Here is a 24,570-nt window from a genome sequence, read left to right on the forward strand (position 1 = left end):
GTCCTTGTCCCAGGGCTGAGATTGGGACTGCAGGGCTTGTTGCTGCATATACGCTGGTGTGGAATTAGGACCTGGGTTCTGCATTTGTGGGTGTGGAAGTTTTGGATTTTGATACTGTGGTGATTGTCCAGGGTTAGGTGCTTAGGACCCGGGTTCTGCAATTGCAACTGGGGGCATCATCTTTGATGGTGGGTGTTATGTAAGTGCAAACATGGGTCCACTAGGAGAAGCATGTGGATCTTAAGAATATGCTGGTCTACTCCTTCACTCTCATGCAAAGTGTCCTGTCCTGGTGCAGGTTGAATGCAGTCCCCAAACCTCGGCCTCGTCCCTCAGAATCCACCTCCTCATCCTCTCATAAAACCTCCTCTTCCCCTCTGACAAACTCCCACATCCCTTCTAGTGTCTGGGACCTGTGAGACAGGCATGGTATCAGGAGAGACACAGACACAGGTGATACAGTTTCAAACCCTTTATTCAATGAATCAGGAAGGATAAAATACCTATCTGGCCCTATCGCTATGGCAGGATTGTCCTGCCTAAATAAACTAAGGATCGTCAAAGCCAGTGTGTCCAAATCAAAAAGTCTGTCCATGTCCAAAACTATTCTAGTCCTCACAACTAAGAGAAAACTATAGTGAAGGGATGGTGCAATTGAAGAAGTGAATAACGTAAAGTTCGGAGCACTGGTTGGCTCCCTTTCCCAAGTCGGGATACAGTTAAAATAGCAGGATCCTGCAAAGCTTGTACCCTCTGGGGTTTAGTCTCTGGTTTTAATCCACACAAGGTTCCATTGCAAAAGCTCAGTTCAACACAAAAGTTCATATGAAGTTCAGGTGCCCTTCCCCAAACCTCAGGCACCAGTTTATGAAATATTCAGTTGTCAAAAGTTCACAAAGTTCACAAGAAACAGGCTTATTGTATTCACTCAGGGTTCCCTTCCCCAAGCTCAATACAGTTCTTGCTCACAAAACAAAGTTAACAGGTTCCTCTCACCTTACAACTCTTTCGTTGGAGCCCCACCTGGTTGTGGCACAGTTTTAGACTGCACGGTCCACCCATTACAGGCCGTGCAGCCAGTGGCTCTTTATCCTTGGCACAACGTTGGGCTTTAGGGCTTTTCTTCATACATTAGGGCTTCCTGTCTAGGCGCAGTTTTAGAACGCACAGTCCACCCATTACAGGTCATGTAACCAGTCACCCCAGCTATGCCCTTAGCCTCTTCTTTCACTTGGCAGTTCACTTTCATGGCTTTCCGGGCACTTCTGTATCCCCCTGTAATACTTTAGGATGTTCACCTCCTTTTAAGGTTCTGTTTGTATTATTAGTTTCTCCTATGGGCTCTTTCTCTCTAACCCATGCTTCCTTTTGGCTCACGTGCTTAGTTCTGGTTTCTTTAATGTTCTTTATACACATTTTGTACTTTTGCTCCGACTTCGGCAGCTCCCCTCGGCAGCTTCTTCCCTTTTCATTCAGTGACCTCAGGATATCTATTGTGCTACTGTGTTGCACTTGTTTGTCAATTACCGGTTAGGCATTTCATTAACTTATGTACTTCTCTGTCTTTAAGAATATGCCGTACCCGATCACACGCTACTCTGTATCACTGCAGATTAGATGTGTGCAAGGTTTTTTTCACACTTTGAAACTCACCAGCGGTAGCATCTTGGCTTCTCCGTTATAGGTAGGGCTCTTCCATCTGCCACTTGGACAATCCTGGGCTGATGCTCTGAGCAATGTTAACGAGCAGTCTCTGGCCACAAGGAAAGTGACCGCCTGCTCACGTGGCTCCCGTTGATCTTTCTTTCCGGCTCCCTGGAGACACAGCTCCATCGCCACATACACACCTCCTGCTTTCCCACACAGACCTCTGGCAATCCAGTACTCCATTCTCATTGGGACACTCTCAGATTAGATGGGCCTTCCTGGTGCTCCTCGCTCACTCGTTTCTGTGCTGTAACTTGGACTTGTATACAACTGTACCCTGTTAAGGGTTCGCAGGTGCATCTCCGTTGATTGGCTTGCCTGACTCCAATCGAGCCAATCACAGCGACATGCCTGACCTTCAAAGCTTCTAGGCTTCCCATTCTTTGTCCCAGTATCATAATGGTTTCTTTCAAAGGTAATCTTCCTCACTCGAAGATACCTCTTCCTCTTCACGGTACTTTGCATGTTGTCAGGGGCAAGGTACAGTCACAGTAGCCTACAAAAGCATAAAGGGGCAGGATAGATTGTCGTCAGAACAGGGGGATACCATGTCTTGCCCTCTGGCACTCTCTCCCAGTCCCCAGATGCCCTCTACCCAGGTGATCCTCCCTCGCTTGTCCATCACCAGGGTCGGGATCAAAAAGTGATGGCCCTTCCCTGGCCACCCGAATAGAAAATCCCTGGAGAATAGGAGTGAGAATGCCATCAGGTTTCCCACAGTACCCTTGGTATCCCTCGGTTCATGCTGGTGCTTGCCTTGTGTTCTGCCCTCAGGGAAGCTGGTAATCAGTGCTCCTTCTACACTTACCTTTTCCAACTTCTGTGCTAACTTTACTTTAGCCTTCTGGGCCTGCTCTGCCATTTCCTTTTCCTTTTCATGCCTTCTCCTACAATGTTACACTATGATTGCCTGAATCTCAGCCATCCGTTTGCTTGCACATGCTTGGGGAGTTCCTTCGTAGCAGATGATAAAATATTGCAATATTCTTGACCCAAGGCTCCCCTGTCTATGCCCTCCACATTTAACAAATCTGTTTTATATACAATGCAGGTTCTTCATCTCACTTCATGGTATGGGCCATAATTGAATTGATATCTGGTGTGTCTGGGTATGCAGACCTTAATGCTTTCCATACTTTTTCTCAACAGTCATTAAACTGTGTTCCATTGTGATTGTCTTTATTCATCTGTACACCTGGGTACTCTGCCTTCCTCCATGTGTCATTTGCCTGTTCTTGCAGCATGGTGAATACACTTTTTATGTCCCCCACTGCCAGTATATTCCATGCAGTCTGTTTTTATATTGCATATATCCATTTGCCTGCCCCCGCTTTGAGTGAGGGTAATGCCTTTATTAAATTGTAACTTTCCATGTGTGGCCAGGGCACATATTGGGCCCTCCCATGTCCCTTGTGTAGTAACAGAAGCTGAGTTCCCGACTGTTTAACCTGTATGGTTCTCCCTCCTCTCTTGTCTTTTGCTACATCCATTCAACGTGGTTGTATCCTAAGGCTCGACCCCCATAGGCTCTCTACATTCGGTGTGGTTACTGGTGGAATATCAGCCTCCTGATTCTCCCCCTGATCCTCATATGATACGCACTCATCTTCCTCCTCTTCAACCTCTGAGTCTCTGTGGCATTCGGGTCGACACTGATGGCATATAATGGAGACCTCTGGCTACCCCCCAGCATTGGGGTTATACTCACTTGCAGCTACCTGCACGTCACTGATCAGTTTTCTATCAATTTCGAAACAGAATATCACCTGCTCTCTATTCATCTGCAGCTATCATCACTTTCCGTCCCTCTCCCTGCTCCTGCAATGCTTGCGCCAGCTCTGCCTCCGTTCTGTGGAGCACCGTTTCTAATTCTCTCCACGCCCTATTTTCTACTTCCATAACCAAGGGGTCTCGTGTAGCATTAGCCATTGATTCATGTGCGGCATTCACACTAGCAGTGGGAGCCCCCTGCCTTGGGTTGGGTTGGGGTACATACTGGGGTTTGGTATAACTGCTGCAGGTTGCAAGGGAAACACCCATAGGGAGGCGGGCTGCAGGGATAACACTAGGTGTAGATATTACCACCTTTTGATCTTTTTTTTTCCTGTAGGGCATCTTCTGAATCCTCACCCATTTCTCAGAGTTTGAGTATACCCTGCGTACTTCTCAACTTTCTCTCTTTATACTTTGCAGTCAGATACATATACATAAGTCCCAACAGATTCTTTTTATTTGAGCCCTCTTCCGGCCACGGCTTGTACATTCCCCCTTTTGTATCCTCGACCCACTAGTGATGGTATTTGAGGATCTTTTCCTGGTTCTGTGGTAGCGCTGAATGCATATACGCGAGCAGGGTACTCATACATTGGACCACTTCTCTCCTTACCAAAAATACTTATTTCTCAGTTAGCCGATCCAGAGGCAACGCTCTAACCCAACCTCCCAACGCTGCGCACACTACCCGTGTCCCCTTGTAATGTCCCCTTGTTAAGACTGATTTCCTATACTCTGGCCTGGTGGACAGATGTATAGAAGGCCAACCTATATTGTGACAGGGGCAACTCTGGGAAGCTGTAGCCAAACCAGTTTAAGGTAGTAGTGACAGGCGGTCTAGGCTAAGATCTTCAGAGGGGTGAGATTGTAAAAGGCCCACAATGAGGTCACACAATGGAAGTCACAAATGACCCTTAGACAAGATGTATAAAAATACAGTTATTTAATTATGGCCAAATACACTATAAGAAAAAAGAACACAAGCATGTAGACTTATCAACCAATACCATCAAACTAAAATACATATATACAATCACAGGTTCAAGAGCATAATACAACTCAAGATACTCCTGCAAGGGAATGAATAGATGAGTATTAAACACACAAAGGTCCACAGAGAATTTACCCCTAACTAATATTATCCAACCCTAAGTGGCCTGGGGCCTCGTGTCCTATTGTTCAGGATACAAAGATACAGCACTCAGGAGGCAGGAGAAAATGTAGGTAGGGTCTCTTGGGTCCAAAGACAATGTCCGAAATTCCCCCCAACAGTTAGAAGTCTTGCCAAGGCAAGTATTGGCAAAGCCAATAGGTTTAAGATAAAGAGTATTATAAGTCCATTGACTTACAATGGGAGTGTAGGGGTATGTTAAAAGCTCAATAACTTACCCGCCTCACTCCGAATCTTCCCAAGACTTTCCAGAACAAAGGAAGGGTGTCCTGGCTTGCTTTTCCCGCCAAATTGCATGGTCCATGATTTTCACGGGTTGTAGGTTCGAGTGATTCTCCGGTTAGGATATTTTGCTGGTGCAAGGACTCTTGAGGAAGAAACGCTGAAACAAACGATGCAGCGCCCTTCTCGGGACTGGAGGCGGGTAAGAAAAGCAGGTTTCAGACCATGCATGCCGCGCACAGCGATGCAGCAGGACTCAGTAACCGCGGTCGTACTTTCTGCTATTTCTCGGGTTCCCTTGGTGCTATTTTCGCAGAGGGTGTCTTTGCAGTGACAGCCGAGGGTGTACCAAATTTCATGCGGAAACTCGGAACGGCAACGAAGATAACCCGGTAGCCCAAAAACAAAGCTGGTCAGCCACAGGACAATTCCCGGGCAAGTGGTTTTTGCATTGGGCACCGAATAGGCTTCGGGAATGGATGGTCCCTCCAATCCAGGGGTCATAGCACCTTCGCAGGCCTACTGGAGATCAAGAGACAGACAGGGCTCCACCGGGACAGCAATACGCAAAAACTAGTACTGCTACATAGAGGACTTCATCTTGATTATGTGTCATTGAGTAAAGCATGACTTAGTTTGAGAAATCGAGGAGCCTTCTCTGTTTTTTTACTAATGGAATGGATCATAATTGAAGTATTTGGCCCCGAAGGAAGATAGGTCCAGAAGAAAAAACACCATATACTCACTAGGGGTTTATGTAAATATATAGGTTGTATTGAATATACGTATTTAAAGTTTAGTGTGAAACATAAAACATTGGTTGTGAAAAAGACTAAACCATAGTGTATTTTTTTCAAATCAAATCAAGAAAAAATATATATATACAACTTCAACATAGTGTGCTAAAGAGAAAACAGTAAATTGTGAGACATGAAACAAGAAAAAGTGTTGTCGAAGTCTTAATGAGTTTTCACATCCTGTACTAAGGTTTTTAAAGGTTCCTTTGTTAAGACACTAGACAGGGTTACTACTTCTCTAGTGTTATGGAGGGAGGGCAAATTCAACAACTTCTATGTAGCAGTACTAGTTTTTGCGTATTACTGTACTTTGTACCCGAGTCTGCTACACCTCACCACGGGTACACCGAACCCGTTGGTATAGCTTTCAGCTTTCAGACAACCCTTGGTTGTCCATTCGGTAAGGTGAGCGGAGAGATTAGGGCATCCTTGTATGATTTGTTGTTGAATTTGCCCTCCCTCCATAACGCTAGAGAAGTAGTAACCCTGTCTAGTTTCTTAACAAAGGAACCTTTAAAAACCTTAGTACAGGATGTGAAAACTCATTAAGAGTTCGACAACACTTTTTCTTGTTTCATGTCTCACAATTTACTGTTTTCTCTTTAGCACACTACGTTGAAGTTGTATATATATATTTTTTCTTGATTTGATTCGAAAAAAATACACTATGGTTTAGTCTTTTTCACAACCAATGTTTTGTGTTTCACACTAAACTGTAATTACGCATATTCAATACAACCTATATATTTACATAAACCCCTAGTGAGTATATGGTGTTTTTTCTTCTGGACTTATCTTCCTTCGGGGCCAAATACTTCAATTATGATCCATTCCATTAGTAAAAAACAGAGAAGGCTCCTTGATTTCTCAAACTAAGTCATGCTTTACTCAATAACACATTATCAAGATGAAGTCTTCTATGTAGGAGTACTAGTTTTTGCGTATTACTGTACTTTGTACCCGAGTCTGCTACACCTCACCACGGGTACACCGAACCCTTTGGTATAGCTCCACCGGGACTGCAGGAGAAGTTGGTTGCCAGGCCTCCTTCAGACAGGTTACAGGTTTCTTTGCGGGTCTTCAGAGCTGGAAGGATTCTTGGCTCCTTCAGGTTCTTCCAGGATCTCTGAGAATTGCATGCAGGGGCCCTCTTCTTATCCTAAAAGCCAGGTAGGAGTCGAAACTCCCACTAGCCAATGGCAGAACTAGCCCACACACACACACCCCACAGTCGTCCAATCAGGATCACTGGCGGGAACACTCATGCATACCACTCAGACACACAGATACCAGGATGTGTATTAGGGTCAGACTGACCCAGCCCTCATCCTGCCTGCAAACACACAAAGCCCTCCAGTAGCCCGCCAAAAGCTCCTGCTTTCCCGGGCACTGGAAGTCCTTATAAGGATCTTTCTGACCTCTGAGGCCAGGAAGAAGGCTAAACAACAAGATGCAAAAAGAATGGATGAAAAATCTCGTGGCACGGCCATGTTTGGCCAGTAGCCACAGTAAGTAGACAAACACGGTAAATGCAGTTAGGCTAACACGAAATTCCCCAAAAAGTGGGAAAAAGTCACTGCTGCCACCAGCCCATCTTTTAAGCACCTCAGAATAACCAAATAATCCTTTGAGTGTTAGTCTAGGGCAAAACAAAAATGAACCCCATTGCACTGCAGTGTAAGCTGCTGTGTGCAATGATAAAAAGTTACCACAGGTGATACAAAAGTAACCACAAGTAGCAACAGAGTCACACGACTAAGGGAAACAGTGTTTCCCAGTACTGATAGCCTTAAGGACATATCAGTTTCCCCATAACATATGAGCAAAGGCCAGTACAGTGAAGCGTATGGCTTCACTGTACTGCAAAAAGTACAGGTCAGATTGAAAAATGAAAGCAAAAGATTTGGGGGTTCCATAAAGATGGAAGGAAAGGTGCAGTAAAGAGAATCTTTCCTAACACCCCTCAACCCAATCCACCGCCCCCCTTGTCCCTTCCCGCTCACACACGCACTGACCATCACACAGCCCTATTCATACAACTGGGCAACCATTGCCCCACCATACAACAATTCTATATACACATTAATCCACAGTTGATATCCAAAACATAGTCAAAATGAAAACACACTTATTTACACAATGGTTTGGACCCTTCCTCTGTCTCCTTGCCTCAATTTAAGGGAATTTCCCCTCCGTATCACCCCTTGTGGGGGGGAGGTGGAGGGAACCCTGGCCCTCTATATAATGGACCACTATTCTACTTGCACCGCTGCCTTCCCTCTCATATGAAGGGATCCCTTTTCCTCTCTTCTCTTTTAGGATCTCCTGTTTCTTCTCTTCAAAAGCGATCCTTCTGGCCACTATTATAAAACCAATATATAGCTACGTGACCTGCTCTCTCCACACACTCACAAACACTCAACTTCACATTTCCTATTCCCCCATTGTGTATCCTGTAAAGGTGCACTTTTGTCTATCTGTTCTCCCGACCACCCCAGATGCGGGGTCCACTTCAATTTGCATGCACAGTTAGATACAGCGCCCCACTCCAAAGAACAGGCAGTCCTTCCGGCAACATGGCACCTGCAAACTTCATCAAGTCATGCACATGGAAATCATCATTGCAAACGGGCGCCGCTAACCAGGAAGCTCAGCGGGGAAGACACCCAGTCTCGGGAGAGTCTGGGATCACGTCAGGGACACCAATCTTGCAGGGTAAATGACCCAAAATCCGATCGATAAAAACAATCCCAAATAGGCCAAGTAATCAATGCACCATTTGTAAGGAAAACTAATTTTTTCACATGCAAAAGTATCAGACGGTCCCATAAAACCAACCTAACCTGGGGCTCGCCCCACCCAGAGAGGTTGCATCTTTTATAGCGGAAAAACGCAAATTACCAGAACTAGGCATCAAAAGGATTACAACATTATCCCACACTCCCCATTGGCTAACACCTATATACAATTCTAATTATCCCCTACAGTCCATTGCCCTTTTTTGTCACACATTATCTAAAAACATTCCCCTAAACACATCATCACTATGAAACTTAGGCATTGATTAACTATCAGGTACATTGTTACCATGTAAGCGATATTCAATCAACACTACAGCTAATTCAATGCCTAGTCTGGGATGCTGAGGAAAACCCTTATTGATGTATTTTTATGTCCAGTTCAGTACTCTAGATGACAACCCTTGTATAACACCCCCCTCTTAGAATCCCCCTGACCCCACTGAGCCAAGAAGTAGGTTTGTTTTGAAAATTAAAAGGTTTATTTGAAAATGTAAAAAATATATATATATCACACTTTTATAAGAAATTAATAATTGATATCACACTTATGAATATAATGTTGATCAACAATGGGTAACCTAACACTAGCACACTTCTTTACAGTCAATGAGGAGTGGGTATGGGATGGATAAGGTAGCAAAAATACTTTTATGGTTTCAAGGGAAAAGCAATGAGGAATAAAATGCAGTACAGAAATACTTGATATGATTTTAGCAAAAGATAAGATAATCACTTTTTCTCTGGCAATTCACCCACCCACCCATATGCAATGTAAGAAATGGAAGGAGATGGAAAGAGGAGCACACAGTTCTCAGGAATGCAATCAAATACAATACGAAATTCAGTTCCCCCCCAACAAGCTTAGAGGAAACAGGTAGAAGTTTGAAACATAGGCCCAAAATGCTTTGAATGTGATGACAATGAAGTGAGAAATGTGCTAAAAATGCTTTTAATTCCCTCTAGAGGTTCAGGGTGGGTGATATCTAGGTTATATTAGTTCAGGCTCACTTTAGCAATGCTCTATGTGTAACCAGCAGGTTAAAACGAATTTTAGCAATGGAAAGCAAGAAGCTGCTAATTTTTACATGTGGCTGAAATTGTGCAAAATGTCAAATCGCGGCAAATTTACTCGCGCGCGTCGAGCATAATTACGGAGGCACTATAAGGAGTGGGAAGTCGGTTCTTCTACGTTGGAAAGCCTAGAATCTTAGCTTTAAGATGAAAGTTAAATCTCGTTCCTAGCACAAACGGTTCCGGAGATACGGATGATTTTGTGAAAGTAGTTTTTCGGATTTGAAATTTTAAAGCTCAGAATGACAGATGACAGTTTTCAGTTTTAAAGATGACAGAATGACACGATTCTAGGAGGCAGTTCTAATAGGCTAAAATAGTTTGGATTAGATTATTTTAAACTAAGAGATTGGTTTTGGCACAGTGAGTACTCACACTATATTTTTGAAATAAGCCGTCAAGGTCTGGTCACTTTGGACGGGACTTCCGGCGGGTGGTTCTGAAGTCCCGGCTATCTGTGTCAGCTCTGCTCTCTGGGTCTGTCAAGCACTGGTTCTGCTCACAGCACTGCACAGTTCTGGTCTCTCTGGATCTCTGGTCTCTCTGGATCTTTGGTCTCTCTGGATCTCTGGTTTCTGGAGGTTGATGGATTTGAAGTCTGGAGTCTCCCGGCAAAGCGTCCCGCAAGAAAGTGGAAAGTGAATCCCCTACCTGGGTTTCAGTGGCCATTTTTATGTGTTTTGAAAATGGGTGTGTGCCTGGGCCTAGCTAAGCCTGCCCCTCTCACTTATCATTGGCCAAGCTTTCCTCTCTCCCTTTTCATCCAGATAACGACTTCTAAACCTTTCCAGATTTTACACAAATGTGCACCAGGTATATGGGTTTCAGATGATAAAGTGTCAGATTTTTAACATGCATACATTTGGAGTAACAACCTTTTTTTCCGCTACTATCCCCAAGAACATCCCACAGGGTCCTAACACCTTTTAAAATGTGCACGGAAAAATCACAAGAATAATGGTATTAATTATATAATTTTGACCAGTCCGCACTATGAGTTATCTATCTTTTTAAAATTATGCCCTGGCTTCCCACATCACAGGGTGGAATAACTGGTTTATCCACTTCCCCCAAGCTCAGCTGCTAGCAGAGGCACTGCCCCTCCCAGTTTCCCCCAAGAGGAAGCCACTTTACGCCCCCCCCAATAGAACATTTGCCTGAGTCCAGGACAAGGCTTTGTTCAACCTCCCTTAATTCAATCAGAGAGGTGTGATCTCCTTTTGGTGGGGCAACAGGATGCAGCCAGGCCTGGGAAGAGGGGCTGAGCAGGTTTCTCCTGTCAGGGGTAGTTGTCAGGCAGAATTCAGCTAAATGTCACTTTAGTTCCCAGTTTAAATCAAACTTACAATTTTAACATATACATTAAGTAATGACTTCCTTCAAGTCATTTCAGAATATAGTTTTACATTGTATCCACCTCTTAGCAAGTCTTTCCTTGGCCTGGTTTGGTTTCCACTGTTCAGTTTTACACAAAAGTCTGGTGGTTTTAAAACGCCGGCTTTCTGATAGTGGTGAGTACCGGTATTGCATCCATTTTTGACATTAAGAAAATGAATTCACCACAGTTCTGGGTTGCTTTTGGCAATCAGCATTGCCATTCCCAATGGTTTCAGGCTACTGTGTGTGTAGCCCAATGCTGGTTTTAGGCAGTGCCCTCCTGTGCTCACAACATAGGCAAAAATGGGTGGCAGCCTATTCTTCATGTTTTCCCTGTGCACTCTCTGGGGAGTTCTGGCCATCATGATGTTTTCCATGCCAGTACTGCACAGTTTTATGGTAGGGCTTGGATGCATGGGTAAAAACATCCCACAAGCATAATACATTTCTTGGACAAGTAAAATATTACTGACCACCATTTATTTATTTATTTATGTTTGCATTTATTACAGCGCACAAAAGCCTCGGGTATCTAGGGGCTAGTTACATTGAGGAAAATAGGAGGGAGGGGGAGTGCGAGTTGCAATAGTGGGAGAGAAGACTCTTTGGAGGAGCAAAGTTAGTTGAATAGCCAGGTCTTCAAGTTTCTGCGGAAACTTCTGTTCTTTTTCTGAGTGCAGGTGAGAGATTGTTCCAGAGGTTGGTAGCCATGTGATGTGTACCCTTCCATCGGGTCCTGATAAAAGTGTGAACAGTGAGGTCAGCTCTGCTTTGATAATACAATGGTCCCCCTTATTATACCAGACACTGTGGCACCTGGACCTCGTAGATACATCTATTGCTGTCCCCTATGCACCTCCCATCCAAAATCACATTACTGCCCTAGCTCATCTCCCCTCTTATCTCTCTGGGAACCAAGGTGCACATGAATGATGTGATTGGAGCACCACGCTTATGTCTGAATTTCGCATATTTATTTGTCCCTAGAGTGCGGAGCCTGCAGTTCAAATAGGATGACCACTCTTCTGGTGAGGGCAGTAGTGCTCTAAATCTTCACCAGGCCTCTTGGCATCACAGACTCCGATGCCCTGCTCACATGATTGTAATGTTCAAAAGGCCCATCCCTACCCTTTCTCCCTGGACACCAACATTTCTTTCCGAACTCCTCCGAGCTATACAGCTGGACTCAATTAATTGTTATTGACACAGCGTGGCTGCCTGTGACCTTGCCATCCTAACTTCTCTCTGGGGGAAGGAAGGGGAACTTGTCTCAGGAATAACTGAACAGAGCTGCAGTTCCACATTGGACTTTCAGAAGGCATCCTGTAACATGCCCTAATATCCAATATGGCGGAAATCATGCTAGTTTAGCCCCTGGACCTTGCCTTTACTGCAACACTTCCCTGACTCCATCTCATTCGCCTACCTATGGCAGCTACCTACCCGCACATCCCTTAAAACATAACACCATACACTACTGCTAAATGCAAGATACATCACTTATCTTTAACCTCTACAACCTCAGTGTGAATACATTGTTGCTCTTACTGTATGGCTATATGGTGTTTCTAATATGTGCCAATGCGAACTAGAAATGAGTACATGCGCCTTCTGCCATAACCAAAGAGAACTGCTACCAATAAGCCGCCTGCTAGTATATTTTGAACAGTCTAAATCTCTTCACCTGACTGGGTTGTAGCACTTGCATCCCAACACTGCCTCCCCTTCTTGTCTGGATGAGAATTTTCCAACAGCCCCACTGTTCTTTTCCACAGTTGCACATGCTTCAACAAGTTGAGCTGACCAGAAACCATTTTCTGAGAATCTGGTACCTAAATAATTATAGAAAGTAATGTGTTCTAACGTGTAGCCACCCACATGTATGTCCAAGTTATGGTGTTTGTAAAATGGGGATCTAACTTTATTTAGCTCCAACCTTAATTGATTGCACTTGCAGATAAAGCAATTTAGAAAGCGCTTGAGGCCCATGGGAGTGGTGACAAATAAAACCGTGTCATCAGCAAAGAATAAGGCTGGGATCCTGTCACTGCCTAGTGTAGGAGAATCAGAACTGTTCTCAGCTACCTCTTCGATGACTTCGTCGATGTAGATGCAGAATAGGAGCGGGGAAAGGATGCAGCCCTCTTTCCATATCAATTATTATTATTATTATTATTATTATTCTTATTATTATTATTATTATTATTATTATTAGGGTATGTATTGAGCGCGAACCTAGCTTTGGGAAGGAATAGAGCACATTACAATCACAGGGGGAAGAACACAGTGAGGTGAAGCAGAGAAAACAAGTAGCACGGAGCTAACAAGGGAGGGTGGGTAATTGGTAGCTTGAGGGAAGACAGTGGGGAGCAGATCACTGAGTCTCAGTTAGGGTGGGGGGTGCAAGATGTGTGGACCTAGGTGTTAAAGAGGAGCCATTCCTTGAAGAGGAAAGTCTTGAGCTCTTTCCTGGACTGTATAAGTGATGGGGTAAGTATGATGTTGATGGGGAGGAGGTTCCAGAGTCTTGGAGCATAGACGGAGAAGGTCTGTCTTCTGGTTCTTTTCTTCCTGCACCGTTGTAATGCAAGTCTGCACGTTTCCTTACTTCTGGTGGATTGTAGGCCTCTGGAGATGCTCAGTTTGTCAGTGAGGTAGCTTGGGGACTTCAGCATGACAGCTTTGTAGATGATGCACCAGAATGTTAAAATGATTACAGAGCTTGCAGTGGGAGCCAGTGCAGTTTGATGAGGGTCGGGGTGATGTCATCAAATTTTAAACAAGTCTGTTACCCCCCCTGCCAGGCCCTAGCATACTACCGCCTTGTTACCGCTATACAATTGCCAGATAACTTTTAGAAAGTGGTCAGGTATATTCCTTTTAATAAGAAGCTGACATAACACATTTCTTTGTACGCTGTCGAAGGCGGTGTTCAAAGCCACAAAGACTGCATATATTTTTGCTTTCTTTAACCAATGCTTTGCTATCTCGAGCTTTGATTCCATCATGCCTGAAGACTGCCTTAGTTACTCCACTACTAAAAATAGTTAATGTTTACATGTATTGTCTTTTGGACTACCTCCTGATTTAAAACCTTCCCTTTGTGGCTAAATTACTTGTCATAGTCAATTTGGGTGTCCGTTTTAGATGACCTTGGGTGTCAGGTGGAGATGGGGAACATGTACGCCTTAGACCTCTTAGACAAAGCTGCACCATCTTGTTACAGCGCCCGGAGGATCTTGCTGTCAAGGAACGTGGATAGGTTCCTTTTTAGGTGAGCACAATCTTCATTCCTCACGTAGCTCAGACTTTTTTCCCTGTTCACGGTGGTGTTCTGCCGGGATCAGTGCTTTCTCCCTTCTGCTTAATGTGTACATTCTTCCCCTCCTGAATATGATAAAAAAACATGATTACAACTTAAATAATTATGTTGATGATACGCATCGTATTATAAAATGATCATACACTAATGTAATAATTAAGCCCCTTTCATACTCGGATGAAGAACAAGTTGTGAAAACGTAATGCCACTAAATCACAGATTTTGGTTGTGGGGCCTCAGCCAGATCTCTGGCCTTTGTCTCTTGTACCAACCAAACATAGAAACTGTTTCCTTCCAGCAGCACATGTGAGAACTTTTGGAGACGTCTTGGACAAGGGACTGTCCATGTCACCACAGATTTCAGATGTGGCTTAAAAAGACTTTTTGCATATGAGAAAACTGAAAATTATTCTTCCTCTCCTTGGCCAAGAACAGACAATGTCAGCAATCTTAGGACTAGTCTTGGCAAGAATTGATTATGCTTCTAGCCTTTATCTTGCTTTTCCAGCAATGTCTCCAATATGCCACTGCCTGTGATGTAAAGTGCATTGATCACAGGGACCACCTTGCGCCGTCTCTGAACGCTTTGGAGTGGCTGCCTGTTTCATCTAGCATAGAGATAAGGGCGGTGTGTATAGCACATACAGCTATTTAAATACAGGGACCTACTTTCACATGTGATCATTTAAACCATCACAGCCCTAACAGGACACTTAGGACAACCTGGAGACTTCATATGGTGGAACCTAAATACAGCAGGGTACGCATGGGAGGAAGATCTTCTAGTTTCTTCAAACCCTGCCTATACATCTCTGTTCCCCTTAATGTTAGGAAAATGTCTACCTTTTACGTTTCGAAACTAAACGTAAGACACATGTGTTCATTAAACACCATGACACTCACCTTGTTATACAATGTATCAGTCCAGTGTATCCAAGAGGCTATTTTTGTGACTGTGAGCTCTAGAAATGCCACTACATAACATAAAACTACATCACATCCCAACCTACAGAACACGCCAAGGTCAACATCTGGGGCTTTTATATAAGCAGGCATAAAACAATAACAACACGTCTTTACAAAAGACAAGCTAAGTGCCTAAGGGCTGGGTGCTGGGATGGTGCATTGCTTAGAGATCAAGGGGCTGAAGGCAGAGACTGAGGTAAGAGGTTCCTATTTTGGAACTAGTAGAGAAAGGATCAGTACTATCATTTTACGGCAGACCCCCCCTGCAGGTAGAAAACAAGCAAATGTCAGTATAACCAGAAACTGAGCATAAGGCAATTTCCACTCCATCTGGGAACCCACAATAAGCCATGGTGTCTCCTACAACTCACCCCTTATCTTAGCACAGTGGCAGTGCTCAAGTGGACCACATATGAAGGATCTGGCTCTTATGTCTTTTTAGACCCTCACAAACATTATTCAGTTGTATTTATTTTAATAACAACTTTAAGTTGCCTCAGAAAGTCCACGCCAGAGGACATTTTTTAACACATTGTATCAGTTTGAGATTTGCACATATCAGCATACTAAAAGAGAGCTCTCACCCATTAGAGGTTTTAATGAGGTCCTCTGAAATGAAAATGCTCTTCCAATTGGATCTTTCCATTGCAATGTCTTAACCAGCATGTTACTGGTGGAAACATCAGCAGGTTCAAAGCAGGACCATTGTCTCCTTTCAATAATAATGACAGTAACACGCTGATAAGTGCCTCCACATCAGGGTGATGTGAATACTATGAAAACAGATAACCTGAAGTTATATCAGTGTTGGTATCATTGCTGATATATTGCACAGTGTACCCCAAATGTACATCATTATAACCACAAGTCACCTTGTAGCTGTGTGTCCGTAGAACGCAATCTGCCTGCAGTCTGGAGCTTCAAATGACACAAAACGCAGCAAGGAATTTCAATATCCTCATAATGTAATATTAAGGGTACATTATTTACATCGCGCTCATAGACAAGGTTTTCAGAGCGCGACCAAGAAAAGGGTGGGGAACAAACTATTCTCTTTTAGGGCTGAAACTCTTGCTAGATCCGAGAAAAATAGCTATCTATATGCCCTTCCCCGTACGTCAATAGGTCCCATTGTGGGATAGTTGTCTAGAGATTGAGTCTGGACTACACAGTGAAGCTGCGATCATTCGTGGCCACAATTGGGTAGAAGCAGCACTGATAGGCGTTTGGATGGACTATGAATCAGGGCAAATCCAACAGTCAGACCTGGGGTGTCCAGCAGAGGAAGTAGTGCTTATTGGCAATAAAAGTGTGTGTGCAGGTTTCGATGGGGGGTTCCTGCTGCGACAAGGATCAATAGTTCCGTTTTGGATGATAGTATTTGTGATCAGTTGCTCTGTCCCATTGTGTGCGGGCATAGAGCGCCCCCACTGCTCTCTTATTTGCAATAAATGATTCAATGCCAGCCACCATGAGATTTGCCCGTTAGCCTAACGGACAAATCTCACGAATAAAACGTCTACAACTGGTGCAATTTGTGTGGTGGCATTGAATAGCTTATTGGCAATAGGTTGTGTGTTCGCTTCCCTTTCGGAAGTAATGGTTTGGCAACGCCAAAAAACAAAATAAATCAAAGATTTAAGAAATAAAATGATGGCTGCTCAGGCATACAAAAAATGATACAAATGTATAAAGTTATGTCAGTGATACTGTAACTGTGACCTACGTACTGCGTCTTCCACTTTCATTATCCCATGGGGCTTCGCGAGAGACAGCATCCGAGTAAGGCATGGGTTAGTATGAGCAGAGGCACCAAGACAGCCTCGGTTTGCTGCTGAGTGGATTTGCAGATCCGAAGAAACGGGGCCCCAAGTGCCGCGTAACATTCCAGATGCCTTGAAAGCAATCCGGTGGATGGGCGTCAATGTGTGCCGCAGGCTGGGAATGCCAGCTGATTCTCTGGTTGCCAGTGGTGCCAGGAAAAAACACTTCAGTGCTACTGAGAATGTGCAATGATAGGTTTCTGCATCTAATATGGGTTTGTGCTATTTCACAGATAATGAGTGTCCAGGGAAATGTGTCGTGAGGCGGTATTGACCGATGTGTTGCCTAGGTTTGTGACTTTAGATTTGATATCAGATGCGGAGGGGGGTGCGGGGTTTTGGAAGATTAGATAGGGTTAGTTTGAGCTTAGGGCGAGGTGATCTCTTCCAGTTATCGGAAACCTTGATCAGACTGTGGAGGTGCTGGTCAGAAGGTCACTGTCTGCTTGACTTGGAGTTACTCCCAATGATTGTTTGCTTTTGTGTCAGTGATTCAGCGATATTAGAGCATGTTTTCTTCTCTTCTAGAGAGCCTGAAATTCAGGCTCGCACCACCCATGAAAGCCTGTCGTACAGGATTTCCCTTTCTTCGTCTCAATGTGTCTGGCATCGCAGCCACCAAGTAGGATTGAAATGGAGAGTCTAACTGCATGTAAAGGATGCCGTCCAAGCTTCCATTTGCTATGTGTACACACTGGTCAAAGAGACGTAAGCAATCTTTGTCACAGGAACCCAAGGTGAGGCTGCCTTCCCCCCGCACATGCTCTAATAGCTTTAAAGCCCTGAATATCTGCTTCTTTTGTGTGTTAAGTGTCCCTCAACCTCCTCAGAAGCCTTTGCCTTTGGCTTGGGATCACTAACATCGGTAACAGGCACCTACTACACAACAGAGCACTCTAGTTCTAAGGCTTCAATAAACACACACTCACTATGACCAGACACTGACTGGATTTACCCACTAAAATAGAACTTCCTAATTATTTGGGCACCAGGGCCATCTTGGCTGGCATGTCAACAGTCCTTTGAAATTGAATGGACTTTTCCCTTTCCCCTCGACAGTTTCTTAAATGTTTAGAGTTTGGGAAGAAAGACTCTCATGGCATCGTTTTCTAGAATGGTGTTTCTTGGAAGGGAGCGAGGCGGAACAGGCTTGCAGTGAAGGCCCGCTTAGGACTTCCTGGTCAGATGTTTCTGCCAGACCTTCCTGCTGGTGTCCTGTTTCTCTCGCGTCATTTCTCATGGATTCATAACCCATTTTTGTTCAGACCTGGAATCTGGGGGTCCATCTTTTTTCCTGACAGCCACTTGAGTAAAGATGCAAGATAGCAACAACAATCCAGGTTTGATCACTTACTGGTCTTAAGTGTATGCAGCTTCCCAGTGGTAGCTGCCAAACACTGGAATACATTACCAGCCACACTAAGATCAGAAGCCTCCTTCTAGACCTTCCTCAAACATCTGAAAACGTAGCTTTTCACACAGGAACTACTAATATAACTATATTAGCAATCTGCACCTTTACTAACCTAATGAACACTATAACTTAATGTGGAGCCTGTAAGGTATGATCACTGTAATCTAATACAGACTGCAAGGTAAAGGAACACTGTAATTCAATGAAGTCTGTAAGGTTAATGAACATGGTAACTTAACATGGAGTCTGTAATGTACTTCTCTATGCATTTGGGTAACTTCACAACTATTGTACTTTTTATTCACAAGGACATCTGTGTAACTATGTAACCTTGGATGCTTTCACTGTCAAGAACAGCACCTAGACAGGGTCTGACTGGGATAAGAAATAGGCCCGGTCACCCAAAAAAAGTGGGCCACCCCTCGCCTCAAAAAAGTGGCCCACCTATCGTCTCACGACCCTTGTCCTCTGGTGACGTCACCGGAAGTGATGTCATTTGACCCCACCGCAAAGTGACATCCCGGTAAGCGATGAAACACGACCGTTCACCCCTTGACAAAACAGGAAGTGGCATCAAATAGCACTGTTCCTAAGTACACTAAACTGTGAATCCAAGCAGACGTCCAAGGCCAAATGATAATATATTATTATATAGCACTTACGTTTAAGATCCTTTTTTATAGAAATCTATGCATACAATATCACCCAACCTGTGCTGATACTCATTTATCAACCCAAGAGGGATGGAAGGCTTTTTGGAAAGAAAAAGAAAAATGAAGAAAAAAAAAGTTTTTTTCAATTTTTATTTTCTTCCAAACCGGCCCAGGCATGGCCAGAAACTGGCCCCCACTCCCTAGGGACGATTTCAGCTGGCCACGGGGCGAAAGGCCGAGGGGCCAATCCGACCCTGCACCTAGATGCCTCCGGGTTGGGTGCCCTATACAAATCTCAAAAATAAACAAACAAACAAATAAATAAATACATACATACATATATGTGGAAGTAGGAATCTTTCTCAGATTTCACTTGTGGTTGCACTGCACAGGAAAATAAATCACCACAAGCCAGTGAGTGATAAAGAGATACCAGTTACCCCAAATGATTCCCGAGTAACCCATAGACTTACTGACAGAAGTTTATCACACCGTATGGTCCATTGGCTATCATTACGCGCACTTTTCTAACATAGAATGTTACTCCAACCTCTAGGTTATGGGGATGCCATGACAGCAGATAAAAGCCAGTCCTTGTGCACAGGAGACGTCTGTCAGTGCTGGTCCGGCAAGGGTCTTTAACTCTTCTACAGGGTTCAAACAAAGGTGCCCAGAACTTGTTTCAAGCCATAAAATAGAAGAGTCAGTTCTTCTGCTTGGGCTGATTTGCTATGGAAATCTCCAAGAGAGAAATGCTGTCTTCCTTCAATTATATGTATTATTAGTTTTGCTATTATACGTCACTGAAGTGCCACCTATATGCGGAAACGATTGCATTGGAGTAGAGCTAAGAGAGAGATGGAAGGGATGCACTAGGTGTTGTTTGGTTATTTATCCACCTAATGACTGTCCATGGTCATAGCAATGCCTGTGGTCATTCCCACACACTCCCTGCCCTTCCCCAACCAAAGGGCATTCTCCTGGGAATTCTTTGAGCTTGCTCTGTCAAGCCATAACATCAAACATTCAATCAGGCTTCTGAGAGTTATTGGCTTAATTGGAGCTGTAAACCGGAGCAATAAAAATACCTTAACCAAGAGTGCCCTCAGCCACTCAACTTGTAGGTAGCATCCGTGCCCTTTACTGAGATCCTGTTAAAAACAATCACTGCATATAGGTATTATGCATTTGCCAAGCACTGCTATTGTATGGCCAGGTACTAACACCTTTTATACTTGCAACCATTAATGGCCATTTAGCACTATGATGGCAATGACTGGCAAATGCCTAGACAAGGCCAAAACTGTTGGCATTGCCAAAGCTTGTTCTTAGGGACGCTGGAATATGGAAACATCCATTCATTAAGTCTCTTTATTCTCCAGTAAGGGATTCATACGTCTTCTGGGAACATGAACTGGGCATGAAAGAGATCAAGGGGTACCCCCTAAGTGGATGCCACCAGCTGCTCCAACAAAATGGCTGACCCATACAAAAGATAGCGTGGAGTGGGTGGTTAGATGCAGTGAGTCAGCAGTGACGTGAGGACATGTTCAATGTATCAATATTTGCTGGGCCATCCCGCGACAAAGGGACGATGGCCAGGAGGAGGGAGATGAGTAAGCAGGAACTGCCTACGTGCTGGCAGATGACTACCTCAACATAGTGTATCTTTCTCTCACACAAACAAGCAAGCCTTAAGTCATGAACACAAAGAAGAGGCCTGCATCCTAACCCTCAGCCCAGATAATAGCAGCGTGTTTAGTTAGTCAACCTCAAGAGCCTATTGAACGATGACATGAAGGTAGAGTGAACCAAGAATACAAAGATGGGGAGCCTTGCAGCTTTCTTTTTGTTTACGCTTTCAAATAATAAACTAACAAGCAGCAGTACTTGCACCCAAGGATAAAGGGTGATGTGCCCAGATTTGTATTTAAAAAAAATGAATAACTTTAGGTATCTTGCAAGGTGAGATTGAGATGGATTTCACTGAAGAATGTGCAGGTCAGGTGTGCACTGAGAAGAACATAGGTGCATGGACACAGCAGGGTTCATCCTACACACCTGGTACAACACAGGACATATCATCAGGAAAATAGTACAGGACAAGTTAGTCTCTCTGAGTTCCATCCAATAACATGCCACGGGGTAGGGTGACCAGATTTTTCACACAAAAAACCCGGACAGGCCATAGACATAAAAGTAGGACTATCATAAAAAATAAAAAATAAACAGTCCTACTTCTATGTCTATGGCCTTTTGCGGGGGCTCGGAGGGGGTGTGCTCACATGCACAACCCTCTCATTGGAGGAAAGTGGCAGGGGATAGGAAGGGTGAGGAAATGGGGCCGTGAAATGCTTTTCACGGCCTCATTGGCGCAATTAGAGTTTGGGATTTCGAAATCGGGTCCCCGCACAAACAGTGACCATGGGCACCCACCATTGCAAACCCCGGGACGGAGGGCGATTTCCCCGGACTGTCCCTGGAAAACCGGGACGTCTGGTCACCCTACCACGGTGCTTTATTGGTGACTGTATCTTGTTTCCCCCGATGTAGGCGAGTGAAGTCCACCATGCGGCCCTTCCAGTCCTTGCTTTTAATGAATGGTTGTCCTTCTGTCTCCCGCTCTGTGGAACTGTGAAATGGCCCATGATATTATGTGTCAAACAGTCACATTCTACAGCCTCCTCCCACTGCCTCACTGATTCCTTTTCCTATCGACGCTCTTTCTTCCTTGGAAATATATAATGCTTTGCACAATATGTTTTATCTTTTATTGTATTGAATAACCTTTACTGAAAATTCCTACCACAATACAATCACGGTAATAGACCTCTTCAGACCTACATACTATCATAGCTAGTTAAGCCAAATGGACAATAAGTCACGTATCGTATTAGTGTGTATCAAATATCAAGAGCAGGGGGTGGGGTAAAAGGCAAATAAAAGGGGGGGCCAGCTGGAGAAGAGGCAACACCATCTGGCAGCAGGATGGGGGGGTGTTGCGGGTGGTGGAACGTTTACTATCCTAGCACATACATGCTGTGCAAAGGATTGTTTTTCGACCGTTACATGTCTTTTTACCAAAATATGTTATAAAGAATTAACATATATCGAATATTTTATAACAAAAATCTTTATAGAGAATACCCTTTTTTGGGGGGGATGGGGTTCCCGCCCCCGCCCAAACCCCCATTCCCCTGCCCCTAAAAACCTACCCCAACCGTTTCCCAAAAATATTCAACCCTTTACCCCACCCCTAAATGCATAATCTATAAAAAATGTTTTTTATAAAATATTCGATATATGTTCTTTCTTTATATAATATTCGATATAAACACTGCATACCTTTTTCGACATATAGATCGACATGATATAAGAGTTAATATAAAAACTGCTTCTGACAAGTTTTTGATCATATAGTGTGTGCAGGTTCCATTACTGAATAGCTGGGATCTGTAACGTCTGGCTCTCCACATATTTTGGACTACAACTGCCATGAGTCCTGGTCAGCATAACCAATGGTGATGGATCATGGGAGTAAGAGTCCAAAACATCCGGAGAGCTGCGGGTTGCAAATCACTGCTCTATGTCATCACTTGCTGAAATGGCCATAGAGCGCATGTTCCAGTTGGTTGCTGCATGTTCGCCTCTTTCCTAAGCAAGTTTGCCAGATATTGCAACATGGCAGTGAATGCACTTGATGGGTACTAACGTGGCTTTCTGCTCATGAATTCCAACAGCCGCCTTGGCCCCGGGCCAGGTTGCCGTCACCATTGACGAATCGCTGGAGAAGAAAAAGAAAGGCCAGGTGGCTATCGTTAAGAAGAAGCCCAAGGAAGAAGGACCCAAACTGGCGACATTACAGGTAACGCCACCATCACCGTGATGGCGTAGTCCTTGCCCGCATGCCTTCCTTCCCGGCGTGATCCAGGCTGAGCACCTCCTCACACTCATCTGCGCTACACACTTCTTCACACGCATTGAATGAACCTACCCTACCCCTCTTCCACAAGTAGGTTTTGCACTTTAAGCAAAATGTGATCATCTCAGGAATGCTCTTTTGAATGCTCAATAATGCATGATTCACTTTGGGTTAGACTGCCTTCCTTTATCAAATATATCTATGTACCACTTTGTTCACACCATCGTAAACTGGCTCACCGCCTTTTCTCTTCTTTGTGCTACTGTGCAATGCCCCCTCAATGTGTAAATGCGCTATTCTAAGTATTTACTGATGAAACTTGACATGCCTGCTATTCAGATAAATACAGCACTCTGCCCCATCACATGCAAGTGTTTTGACAATAGCGGCCCCAAATGTCAGCTATGAAAAGATGCCCCCCTGATGGTGACTTCTAATACGCAATCGATGAGCTGCAGTACCTAAAGGAATAAGGAAGTTGCATTGACTTTCCTCAGCCTGCGGCTCCATCTGTGTCTACGACGTCTCTGGCATTCAACACGAATGAACAGGACAATAAGGACCGGGGGGAAATGTGCAGAGGGCCTGCAAGTTCTCTCCGTGTAGAACCCGCAGCTGTCGTGGAGTCTCCTATTCTACTAGCCACTGCACCGGGCTTCTGAACCCTTAACCCCTTACAGCCATGCCAGTTCTCTCTATTACAGTCACCTTGCCACTCAGTCTGTAGACTTTCATCTCCTCTCATACAATGCTGGGAAGGTAGCTCAGTGGGACAAGCTCTTGCTTCTTTTATCCACTGGTCGCCGGCTGGCATCCCAGCAAAACAACTCAGCCTTTTATTCTTCCCAGGTCATTACATGAGTGCACATTTTGGTTGGGTGGTAATGATTCTATATAAAAATGCTCTCTGTACAAACACATTAGTGAAACCACTGTATGAACGACAACTTATAATAATAATAGTAGTAGTAATAATGATAATGATGATGATGATGATGATGATGATGATCAGATTACCAAAAACTCTACAGGAGTTATGCATGCTCTATTTTGCAGCTGAAAGCCAGACAATTCAGATTTTCTTCTGCAATTCTGCAATGTGGGGGCCATCAAAGGAAACACCCTGGTCTAAGGACATTTAGTGCACCCCTTCCCAGAACCAGTCGATGCCTTAAGGCTTTAGTTGCCTGTCCCCAGGGACTCACATGCTAAACCCAGTCGGTTTCCCCACTATCATTGGCTTCTGAAAGTGTTACTCAACAACAACGTCCTCCAAGGTTACACAATTGCCAAGCACTGCACTGCCCCTTGCAACGGGAACTGCGCTACAGCAGCGGAGGCAGGCTGACCAATGGGATGGTCTTATGGCCAAGCTCAAGTCCTGGCAGCTACGAGCCTAAACCCTTGTCATCCAGCACATAGAGCCCAGGGACTAATGCAAACAAGCATTGGTACTCCCAGCAGGTTGGGCGTTTGTGTAGGCATGGGAAAGGCACTTGCCAGGCACTGCCATAGTGGCATTGACTAGCCATTGATGGTAGCAAGTGAAAA

The 24,570-nt window shown here is 44.3% G+C and overlaps 1 protein-coding gene across 1 annotated transcript in view; it reads left to right on the top strand.

Moving 5' to 3' along the window:
• The window catches only part of FER1L6 (fer-1 like family member 6), a 1,078,814-nt gene that overhangs the window by 741,854 nt on the left and 312,390 nt on the right, over nucleotides 1–24,570 (top strand). Inside the window, exon 29 of the mRNA XM_069621590.1 lies at nucleotides 22,838–22,962. Within this exon, the coding sequence (XP_069477691.1) occupies nucleotides 22,838–22,962 (125 nt within the window). The remainder of the gene's footprint in view (nucleotides 1–22,837; nucleotides 22,963–24,570) is intronic.

Source organism: Ambystoma mexicanum, chromosome 5q (assembly GCF_040938575.1).
Source record: "Ambystoma mexicanum isolate Mex_15411 chromosome 5q, UKY_AmexF1_1, whole genome shotgun sequence".
Taxonomy (NCBI): Eukaryota; Metazoa; Chordata; class Amphibia; order Caudata; family Ambystomatidae; genus Ambystoma; species Ambystoma mexicanum.